Source organism: Sinocyclocheilus anshuiensis, unplaced genomic scaffold (assembly GCF_001515605.1).
Source record: "Sinocyclocheilus anshuiensis isolate Anshui unplaced genomic scaffold, SAMN03320099.WGS_v1.1 scaffold3199, whole genome shotgun sequence".
Taxonomy (NCBI): domain Eukaryota; kingdom Metazoa; phylum Chordata; class Actinopteri; order Cypriniformes; family Cyprinidae; genus Sinocyclocheilus; species Sinocyclocheilus anshuiensis.
This window is the reverse complement of record NW_015544133.1, coordinates 311,387-323,783: the sequence shown is the minus strand read 5'-3', so window position 1 is coordinate 323,783 and position 12,397 is coordinate 311,387. Positions and strand designations below refer to the sequence as shown.

The following is a 12,397-nucleotide window of genomic DNA, read 5'->3' as shown; positions in this document are numbered from 1 at the left end:
TATATAGTGTTTAGTAGTACTGAGTACTAGATTAATTCCGGCAGCTGCTTTTTAAACGCTCCTTTTGGTATTTGTGTGAGCGCTCTGTGAAGAGCATCAGTGGTTTCTATTTACAACGTGTTTTTGCGGCATTGAGAATTGTAGCCAATCTCTGACATGTTTGTTAAACATGTGAATGCAGTGACCAATCAGAGGCATTTAAGTTAGTCAGAATCTGCTCAGTATGCCAAAGTTAGTGAGAGCTCTGCACGCACACAAATAGTTTTGTTGTAACCAACAAAGTGAACTAAAGTGATATCAGTTTCATTGATTAAGTGAGTGCTCTTTGCTGGGTTTCTGTATATAAATTTCCTTATACATAACCCATTCTTAATTTGATTAACTCATTGATAATTTAAATAAACAATTTATTTTTAATTCTGCTAAATACACACCATATTAAAATACTGAATCTGAAATTGCAGTTTTTGGCATAGTGTTAACCATAGCAACGGATGGGACAAAAAATATGAAATGTAAGAAAAGATCTGTTTATTATGTCTTGCAGTGTGTGCAATTGTCCTACCTTTGTTCTGTTACCTGTAATATGCGTTTCCTTGTTTTTCATTTTATTACTATCTTTTCACTTGATCTTTTTAATGGAGTGTTGACTTAACTGAACAATATTTGAAGGCTATGCTAATGTTTTAATGTATTATTTACTAATAAGTATGAATAGCATTAATAATTAACTAATTTCATTTATTTAATATTTTTATTTTCCAATAGTTTTATTTTCCAAAATATATTAAAATGAAACAGCTTTTACTATGGTATGGTATTTTTACTGATATTTACTGACTACTGAAATGTTGGCACTGTGACAACATTAGTCCTGGGCTGAAATCTCTGGGCCTCCCATGGCTGTGGTTCCCGGAAATCATTACCACTTTTCCCTGCTTAATGACAGCCCTGAGTATAAGGATGCAGCATAGCAAAGTCTGAATAGCTTTGGAATGCACTCTGTTTTATTGCGACACATGGCATGAGCCCTTTTCCTCTCATACACATTGGGGCTCAGAATAATTAAATAGTCACTGTGAGATGTAAAGGCTAGTCTGTGTGGAAGTGGCATCAGTCTAAAGCGTAGCCTAGTGTCACTGTTTGACTGAACCCAGAGAACGCTCTCCCTTATATCACAGGCTACAGCTGCAGCAGGGTCTATATTTAGATGCCTTTTCCACACACAGACACACGCATACATATTCTTCCTTGGCTTGCACTGTCTCTGCCTGTACCACCTACAGTGAATCAAGCAGTGTCTGTCACCCACACCCCCTTTTCTGTTGCTAATGTATATGTGTGTGTTTGTGTGCACACATTGTAGTGAATGGTTGAAATGAATAAGGTATCAGACACACTTTGTTTCGTCATATGAGACAAGACCAGTTTTATAGTGCTTTATACAATACAGCAGCATTACATGAATAAAACAGTAAAATCACTGTGTTAATGCTGGAAGATTATGAAACCAATTCAATTTTAAAATGTAAAGAAGCTCTACAGAAGATAATAGTGTCATTATTCAGCTCAAATTAAGTTTAGTAACGGTGTTGCAAAGTTAATACATTATGAAATGTGTTCAGTTCAGCTGAAGAAAGCAGCCCTACAAAAGATAGGATGTTTAATGTTGATTGAATTCAGTTCAATAACAGTGCTAATAAATTGGTGTCATTATCCAGCTCAATTCAGTTCAAATTGTGTTCTCAAGAAGAAGAGCACAAACCTTTTTACTCCACCAAAGTATTACATCTCCTGTTTGTTTAACATTTGATTTTGTATTCTAATATTGATAAGGAAAATGCAATCATCTAATAATTTACTGGCAGAATATTTGAGTCATTGATTTGAAGATTATTGTTTTTGTTGTTGCCATGTGATTGCATAATGAAGCCGTATGGTGCAGGCTTTGCATTCCTCCTAATTGTGTAGAAAGCCTCCCAAACTCTTTAAATGTTTTAGTCCACAAAGATATTATAAGCATTTTAACTGCCACGCACAAGAACACACCCAAACATACATAATTGCACGCACACACACACACACACACAGTCTTGTACCGGTTATTGGGGAAGGAATCCAGTTTATCCACTGCAGTATAGGAACTGAAGTCAGGTTTATAGCTGCCACACCTTGAGTGATGAATTAATAATAAACTACAGAGGATGGAGGGAATGGGCTAATTAACACAAGCCTCAAAAGAAAGACAGCCCACCCACTCCCTTCCCTTTACCGCTTTGATCTAAAATATATTCCACTGTAACATTACACTCCATGCTATCATCAAATCTCAGTTATTGTACCCACACTACTATCAGTCCCTAATAGAGCATTTTTATATTAGATGGCAGGCATCACTAGAGATTCTGGGCTCCTTGGAAATCACGTGCCAGGTTTACAAACACCTGTCAGAGTTGGGAAATATAAAACCTATATTTCCAACATATTAATTAGCTTTTTTGCCTTGAACTCATTGTCCTATTGTGTTCACTCCAAAAGAAATTGCAACTGACAGTCCTATTTCTCCTGCTTCACCCATATCAGTCATTTTTTATGGAGTTGGCAGGGCTGATAATCTGGTCATCAAGTCGATGGTTTGTGATGAAGTCAGATTATGTCAGATTGTTGTTGGAAAATCATTAAATGACAAGTATGATCACAACAGTATGCAGCCTGCAGCATAGCCTGTGATCACATCGGGGTGATTTGAAAATTCAAATCTGAATTTGTACCATTGTTCATGCTTCTGCAGACCCAGAGAAAGAATTTTTCATGTACTCTATAATCAAAGAAGTACAGGGATGAAAGTTGGGCTTTATTCGGATCTGAACACTGATGCTAATAGTAGCAATCAAAAAGTAATTTAATGCATTGAACAAAGTCTTTTTTTTTCAGTTCAACAGTCACTCATTCTCATCTCTTCTGGGACAAGTGACTGGATTAAAACATTGCAAAATATTTGCATGAAAAACTGGCACTTCATTAAAGTTTCCATTGCCTTTCCCCCAGTGAATAGTTCCTAGGCCTCATTCTGATGTTTTTTTTTCTTAAAGTAGGTCTGTTTTTGTCAGAACATTTAGTAAATTACATTATTTTATAATTCCCTTGCAGCCTTTGTAGCATGTTCATGTTTTGCACATTACTAGAATAAAACATTTTCTTCAATATCGTAAGAGGGGGAAAAAAGTTTTTGTACACACAATTCTTTACATCTGTCTTAACACAAAGAAAATTAATGATTGGTTAGTATTTAAATTATTTATTTATTTGGTTAGTCATTCATTCATTCATTTCAAATTTCACATGACTTTTTTCACATTTTATTTGTTCACATTTTACAACCTGAACTAACTTTGCTGAAAAGATAAAATTATCTGTTATTTTTTCAGACTTTGTCACGCAAGGTCTGCATGTCTGCTTTATAATATAATTCCTTGCATTCTTTGCATTTTTTCCTGAATTTTTATAATATTAATAAGCAGTCAAGTCACCTTTATTTGTATAGTGCTTTATACAATGCTGGTTGTGTCAAAGCAACTTTACAGTGTCAAACAGGAAAATACGTTGTCAATAATGCAAGAAGACAATAACAGTCATTTTTCCAGCTAAAGTCAGTTCATTGATGTTTCAGTGATGTCATTATCCAGGTCAGCTCTCTTCCAGTAGTGTCTGTGCAATCAGTCAAGCAGTACTCAGTCAAGTAAAGCAGTTTTAGTCCTGTGATAGACTGGCCATTTGTCCAGGATGTTTTCCCCAGCTCTAGTCTAAGACTTCAGGGATAGGCTCCAGCATCCTCACCCAGAAAAGTGGTTTTGAGAATGGGTAGAAGAATGAATGAAGCTATTTTTACTTTTTTTGTTGTTTTTTTTTAATCCAGTATCCAAAATGCATAACTAGGATTCCCTTTAAAGAATTCAATGTATTATTTTAATGATTTTTTTTTCTTATGATATCTGGACAATTGTTTGACCCTGACATTGTCATTTTGAAAATATAAAATACATTTTAATTCAAGCATAACAATCATGCTAATCATAGAAGGGGTGTATTCAAGTTCTACGTTGTCAAAGACTAATTATTTATTTATTATAAATTATAATGTAACTATTTTAGCCTAACTAACAACTGCCAGCACACCTAAACGAGGTACAAAAAAGGTGTCCCTTTGAGCCATGTGGTGGATATTCTGTGAACAAGTCAGGTGGTAAGGGTTATTCTGGGTGGCTTCCTACTGTCTACCTACTGTAGATTTTAAACACACATCTTTCCTATGCCTGTTGGGAAGGCTTTAAATGTGTGTCTGGTAGATTTAAATGTTTCTAGGTAGTCAGATAGTTCTCATTATCTCACAGCCAAAGCTCATTAACCGTAATCAAGGTAAAGAAAATTCAGATTTCGACTTTGGGCTTTATCCACTCCTCTTCTTGTCAGTCAGTTGGTTTGTGCAGTGTTTTCAGGTGATTATATGTATAATCAACTGAAGTATGTGTTTAAAAAAAACTAATCACTATAATCTTCTTTGTCCTGTAATGCTCAGTTTATGGTGGATTAGATCAGTGTTTCCCAACCACTGTGCTCAGGTGTTGTCAGCTGTGCTGTGGAAAATTATCAAAACATTCTATCTCTATTATATTTTGTTTTTATTATTATTTTAAATCAATGCTATTGGTCATATTTACGTCCATTTGTGGGTTTTACAAAAATACCCATATAGCAATAATAAACTTTATAACCTGTAAGAAAATTGAATGCGATGCTCTCACTGCCTCAGAAGCGACTGTTCTAATGATGGACAAAACACATATTACCGTCATTCACTGGTCAAAAACATTGTAAGTGTCTGATCATATTTAAAGCCACAATACCAACTCTGACAACGCTGTTTAATTATTTAAAAAAAAATGTTTTTACATTTCCTGAAAGTGGTAGTTATTTTGGACGTACATTGTTTCCGCCAGACCGCGACGATATGTAAATTTGTTGTTTTATTATTACCAACAACATAAAGCTACCTATGACCTTGTGTTCCTACCTGGCTTAAGCTCAAGTTTCACATTAAATTTGAGTACTACTTTTAATATAATATCCAGTTTTAATATGCCATTTGGAGCAATTGCATGTTTGCAAATCCATGGCCACCTCTTGGACACCAAAGAGTCATGATGCATATGACAGGTCATCTAGGCCAGGGGTTCCCAAACTTTTTTGTCAGCCGAACCCCTTAGATATAAATTATTGCAAATGTGTAAATAAATAAACCAAGTGCACATTGCGTTCTCAAATGCTTGTTAAATTCACAGGATTGTGAGACTATGCAGCCTTTGATTTGATAATCGTACTAAGATATATCGTGATTAGCATTTAGCCCTATTGATTTACTTATTTATTGTACATTCAATATAATTAATTATTAGCTTTTCATCAACTTATCAACCCCCATTTGAGAAACTTGGATCTAGGCCATTACTGATGACAATACTTGAACTTTGTAATTTGTCCTGTCTGCAACTTAGATGATGTGGAGAAAGCACAATAATTTCAGAAGGCATGGGGCTTTCATACTAGATTTGAATTGCTATTTTGATTTTAGTGAAATTTTAATGGCCTTATTGGGTCATTATTATGATTTCCGGAGCAACATAGATGCAAGTGTTAAATGTTGTAGTAAGCCATTATAGCTAATTATATTTAACCATCCATGAAATATTCATGCATTTTTAATAATGGATGCTTTTCTGAAGTGAGGGAGTATCTTTAATGTTTGGCTATGGTCAGGTGTCTGAAATAAAACTCATCTTACATTATGTCTGAGGCCCTGTTGGATTAGACCTTGGACTCTCCTTTTATCTTCACAATGTGTTGGGAACAATGTAAGCAACAATATTAAAACTGATCAATGATGAGGATTTAAAGCAAACAAAACCCTCTTTATCCTCTGTAGGATGAATTCTCTACGTTTGTAAAATAGCCTATCTGGAAAAAAATCAGAATAGTGACGTATTAAAGCAAAATGCCTTTGTTTTTGAGGGAGACAAAAAATGTGCCACAAGCTTGAATATGTCACAACTCTGACTTTTTTCCAGAAATTTTACAGGTAAGGTAAACACTATGACAAAATGTATCATATTATATGTGACATTATATAATATGCCATATGGTGTCATTATTTTGTCCTGATTCCCTGCTTAGTTCAGTCATTAATATCCGTATTATAAATTTTCATGACACATGTATAGCCAAGGTTATATGGTCTACTGTAATTATGTCCAAATGACTAAATGGCATGGATTTCAAGCTAATTTTGTAGTTCTCGCATAGTCCCAATTTAATCTATCTCAAAAGTACAAAAAAAAAAGAAAGAAAGTAATCCTTAGTCAATAGAAGATTATAAAAATATATGCTGACTCCATTTTTATAATAAATATAATCATAATAATAATTATGCAATTTACTCACACTCATCATCTTCTAAACCTGCATGATTTTCATTTAGGTTTAGCAGAATGTTGAAAATGAATGGCGACCAAAGGCTGTCAAGCTCCATAAAATAACAAAAACATCATAAAAGTTGCTGTTGATAATATCAGGTAATATTAGTCCGTTGGAGGCAGCCTCCATGTTTTCCGTCAGGATGTCAGTGTTTGTTTTTAATGACATAACTAAGATGATGTCTGGCTTGACTAATATTTGCCTCGAGTTTATAATTAAATAGAAACATATGAAAATATTTCAAGAGAAATGTCTTGTTTTTTGTCTCCAAAAAGACTGAATAGTAGAATTCAGCATTTTGACCTTAACACACAGACTATACCAGATGCATTTGCTGATATGGTGCCCCTCTGCAACTTGAGGCTGTTCAACACTGAACGCGTCACATTCCAACCTTCCAGCAAATGTTCCAAATCTGTTTGTCATGTTTTTGGAAGCAGTGATATACCACTTCGCTCACATTTGGTGTAAACTGGGTGCAATTCACACAATTATAAAGGCCAGTGTAACTGCATGACTTCACGTCTCTTATGGCTTAGTTAATCGTCCATGGAATCTATACCATTCTGACCCAGATTAATTTAATTTTGAACATTCTGAATTGTTAAATCTCATGAATCCTTTAAAGAAAAATTCCTTTCATGTGAAAGAGGCATAGAGAATGTTTAGTTGTGCTTCGGTCTCCTGTTCTGCCTTTTGGGTTTTCTCAGACTCAATCTCCTGACCTATTCTCTCTCTTTCTTTTGAATTATTTGATCTGTGTAGGACCCTAGGAGCAAGCACAAATTTAAGATCCACACCTATGGCAGTCCCACATTCTGTGACCACTGTGGATCTCTTCTATATGGACTCATACACCAAGGAATGAAATGTGACTGTAAGTAGTACCATACTAAACTATTTTTTGCCCAGGGGCGGTTCTAGGGTCACTGGTTGTTTGGGACTTTTCTATGTCGATGTTTAGTATATGGAGTAATTATATGATTAACTATTGGAATATTATATGTTAATATTATGTTAAAATATTATGAGCAAGGTATTATTTTCATTAAGTAAATCTGAAAACAGGGACCTCTTGCTTTATGCAAATGTGTGTTTGTGTTCACAGCCTGTGATACGAATGTCCATAAGCAGTGTGTGATGAACGTGCCAAGCCTTTGTGGAATGGACCACACAGAGAGACGAGGACGTCTTTACTTGAAGATCGAGGTGATAGAAGAAAAAATGCATGTCACAGGTGAGTTTCCGTGTTTTACCATGACAAATGATGCAACAGTGCAAAACATATCAATGCTGTTGCATATTTATTTCCCAAGGTTCTTCAGGGTTCTGTATTTGGTTCACTGCTCTTTATTAGATATACTTGGTCATATCTTTCACCAGCCTACCCTCAATTTTTAGGGCTATGCTGATTGTAATAAACTGCTCGGAAGGATCCAAATGCAGTAGTATATTGGAGGGGTAATCCACAAACGTAATCCAAAGGCAGGCAAAGGTCATACACAAATAGGTAGTGATGGACGCGTTCGAAACACTGCTTCACGAAGCTTCTAAACATTTGCGAATCTTTTGTTTTGAATCAGTGTTTCGGAGCGCGTATCAAACCAGCCAGGTCACGTGATTTTAGCAAACGAAGCTTCTTTACGTCACACTGTTTCGAAATGTTTCGAAACTCCGATGGTTCACCACTAGGGGGTGTTGATCTCAAAGTGAACCCATGAACCACTTCTGGTTGCCCAGTTAATCATGTGACATTAAATTTTACTATAAAAAAATAAAGAATTCAGGGCCAGATGTTGTGGGTTAAACAAAGGATGACTTCCCTTTAACACAGATGGACATATAGTTTAAAAAAATGTGTAAAAACATTCAGTACTTTCAACCTACAAATCACATCATACCTTAAAAATAACAAAATGAGCTTACGATAGAATTAAATCCACCTCCTTCTCCTGACTGATAACACTACTCTTGCCTGATAGTTTTTATAGACAGCTCTAATGAAAACACTTAATTAAATAATTACATAAATCAATTAATTCATTAAATAATTAATTTAGTTAATTGTGTGTTAAGGGTTTGATTATACTTAAATAAAACACATAACACAAGCACTAATATTTAATAGTGTTTAAATGGTTATTATTTATTTTTTTAAATGGTATTTCTAAAAAAAAACATTTCCATTTGTTTTGTAAGTTTGTTCTGAGTTCTTGATGCTTTTACAACGTTTTCACCAGCAGGTGTCGCCAGCATGTGCTTTTTCAAGTGCTTTGAAACATCAAATAATTTTTCGAAGCAATTGGTTCAATTGATTCAATGCTTCAAAAAGCTTCGTTTCTCCCATCACTACAAATAGGCAATCCAAAACAACGACAGAGTAATGCCGAGTTCACACTGCACGATTTTCAAACTCGTCGGATCGCCGTTGTTTTCACACTGCGTGACTATCTGGGGTAGCATTCAGTTGCTGCTGTGTTCACATTGCACGATGGATCGGCGACAGGGGGTTTCACACTGCATGACTTCACGATAGGAAGAATCGCCGACAGCTCTGTCTGGTCCGCAAACTACGTTTCACAACAAAACACACGCGAGAACCGATGTCGGGCATTTGTCGGCGATTTCACAAAACCTGTCGGCGAGTGAAAAATCGGGCTAATATCGTGCAGTGTGAACTCGGCATAAGGGGTTAAGGCAAACAGTGTAATCCAGAAAACAGGCAGAATAACAAGACCAGGAACCAAGATATAGAAGAACCAGGATACAAGGATTAGAATTGCAGTAATGACACATACACAACTTTGCAAAGAATGACTGTGAGAACTGAGCTTATATAGGGTGAGCTAACCATGCTAATGAGACACAGGTGCAAACAATGAGTGCTGATGAGACCAGGCAGAGGATTATGGGGAATGAAGTAGGGCTGGGCCAGAATATTCGATTATTCGGTTGGCATTCGATTTTCAATTTTGAGATTCGAATATTCTTTTCTTTCTTTTTTTTACACCTGTCATCCTCCGCAAAACGGTTCTCATTCGCACTTGAATATGAATCGCCCATGAGTGATCGTCATGATTCAGTTCATCTGGAAGAGAAGACAAAAATGCCGAAGACCTCAGCTGTGTGGGAGCACTTTAAATTGAGTGAGGACAAGACAAAGGCAGTGTGCCAAATATGCGATTTGAAACTGGCCTACCACAACAGCACATCAAGTTTGAAAAATCACCTGAGTTCTGTAAGTAGTACGCCTATAGTATATTGTTGGTGTAAGAAAATGAGCTGCTTTTATCCGCCATGTTAATCAGTAATTTTACACATGATAAAAACGTGCACTTAATTTGCTTGGAAAATACTTTGACAAATACTGCCTGGAATTTGTCACGCCACGCCGCACGCCGCGCCGCATCCAGTGTAGACAGCATCCTATAGGTTCTATTGTATTTTGTCGCGGCGCGGCGTTCGGTGTAGACACGTGTATGTCATAATTTTACACGTGATAAAAACGTGCACTTAATTTGCTTGGAAAATACTTGCGAATACGGCAGTCATAAAAAAAACGTACAGTAGCCCAGCCTAATAATAATTAGTCTATATTAAAAGTATTGCTCTTAACAGACCTGTGTGTTTTGTATCACTAGTGCAGTGTCCGTTCTCGGAGAATATAAGCCCTGCCCGCGTGAGGCGCGCCGCTTCCGGCTCGCACTGTTCTGTAGTTTATTAAAAGTTTATTAATTCTGAAAGTGTCGCGTGTCCATATTGCACCAAAATCCGACACTGCACTCCCTTGGGTCCGCAGCAACACACCTGCCACGCGTGAAGTCGATTTGGATGAACGGTTCTCGACATAATAAAAATGCAAACAGACAGACAGACACACAGAGATTCCTGTCTTTATTACAGGTCACGCCGCGCCGCAACAGCTAAAGTTTGTCTATACTGGACGCGACAAAGCAACTGTTGAGAATCATTTGAAATTTGTGTCAGTACGTCATAAATAGAACGCAGCAGCAGTTTACTGCCGGGAATTTGTCACGCCACGCCACGCCACGCCGCGCCGCATCCAGTGTATACAGCATCCTATAGGTTCTATTGTATTTTGTCGCGGCGCGGCGTTCGGTGTAGACATGTGTTGAAAGAAGAATATGTTCAGCCCCCTCCCTCCGAAGCTTCGAATATTCGGTGTTGATTATTACCGAAGCTTCGAAGCTCAAAAAATGGTATTCGGACCAGCCCTAGAATGAAGTCCTTGATAGAGTGGCAAAGGTATGGTTTGGAGTGCCCTCTAGTGGTGGCTATCAAGAGCACTCCAGCTGGTGATTGTGACTCGGTCCAAGCGTTTTAATATGCTTTCCTACCTGCCTGTCAACGTATGTATTAGCATACCTCTGCGCACCCTGTTCGCGCAGACAGGATACGTCATCAGCGCGTTCACGCACGCTGTGCAGACAGAGCGAGGATGGCAGGCAAACATCAACAACCCGATCTTCCTTCCTGGTATTGTAGTACTTTTAAAGATTTCTCACCGGTGAATGACACATGATGTAGCCCAGCGGTTAATCCAGTCCTCGCGCCAGCTCGTTAGAAGTGAGCTACGTGCATGAACTGTGTTCCGATCGATATGATCCCTACACAGTGTTCATTGCTCCTTACTCCCTGAGCGGGGGAAATCCTTTTTTTTTTTTTTTTAAGTTTACTTCACTTCGGAACATGGGCTGGAATTGGGAACCGCTGATGTAGCCTATTGTGGTAATGTTGTCTCTGGTCTGTGAGCGTAAATGCGTTCGGGGGCGTGGCTTTGGACGGCGATTGCAGGGAGGGTGGGACGTTCGCTTTCAGTGCTATCAGGCTAAAGTTAGCATTTTCCAAGATCTCCTACTGCACCTTTAAGTTACTGGACATTAGTTCCAAACTCAATGCCCCCTCTCCCCTGCTCCTTAACTGTCTGCATTCACAATGTCAAGATTTGCATGACCAAATTCCTCAAAACCAGATAAAATGTATTGTTAGTCAAATGTCTTATAAATTGCTTCAGAAACTACCTGTATTTTATTTTTATTTTTTTTTATTTATTTTTTTTACCATGATCTGTCTAACAGTGTTGATTTTGTTCAAGTTGACATCTTTGGAATTCTCTGTCACAATCTCTCCATGACCTCTTCACCATTTGAATTCAAAACTCAACTTGAAAATGCATCTTTTTACATTGCGTTACTACGTTTTCTAAATCCTGTTGTACTTGTTCTGTCTCAGTACACTTGTATTATTTTGTTTGTGCTTGCTTTGCTTTCATTATACTTTGTGTTGTTTAGGGATGCACCAAAATTTGGGACATCATAAATAGAAAATATAGAGAAAAGCAAAACTCTTGGTCAAAAATATGTATAGAAACTAAATGAGCTGTAAGAGTTAAGATAAAAGAAACATTGACATGGAAAACAATCATATTTAATGTAAACATTAATTGTGCACACACAATATGACAGTACAAAAACTGTATTGGATATTTACTGTACATTTGTCACAAATGTGCTTGTACTTTATAATTCTCAACTGATTTTTTTTTTCTGCATATCATAATTATGTGTCAAAAAATAAAGATCATTAAAATTAAGTGTTAGCACTGACATGAATAATTATTTCCCCCCCTATATAGTCAATGTACAATATTTTATGTTTTATAATTGTGAAGTCACACCACTTGAAGGAATGTGGCGTAATCGCTTTAATTTAAATTTTAATTCATTCACATATAAATAAAACACATCATTAGAGGGTGGGAAAAATTATACAGGTTGCATGACCATTGTTTCAACAATTCTGAATTAAACAAAAAAAATTTACATATATATATATGTATATATATATA

The 12,397-nt window shown here is 36.7% G+C and overlaps 1 protein-coding gene across 1 annotated transcript in view; it reads left to right on the top strand.

Moving 5' to 3' along the window:
• The window catches only part of LOC107694902 (protein kinase C alpha type-like), a 121,730-nt gene that overhangs the window by 69,221 nt on the left and 40,112 nt on the right, over positions 1-12,397 (top strand). Inside the window, exons 4-5 of the mRNA XM_016494616.1 lie at positions 7,294-7,405; positions 7,637-7,765. Coding sequence (XP_016350102.1) covers positions 7,294-7,405; positions 7,637-7,765 — 241 coding nt within the window. The remainder of the gene's footprint in view (positions 1-7,293; positions 7,406-7,636; positions 7,766-12,397) is intronic.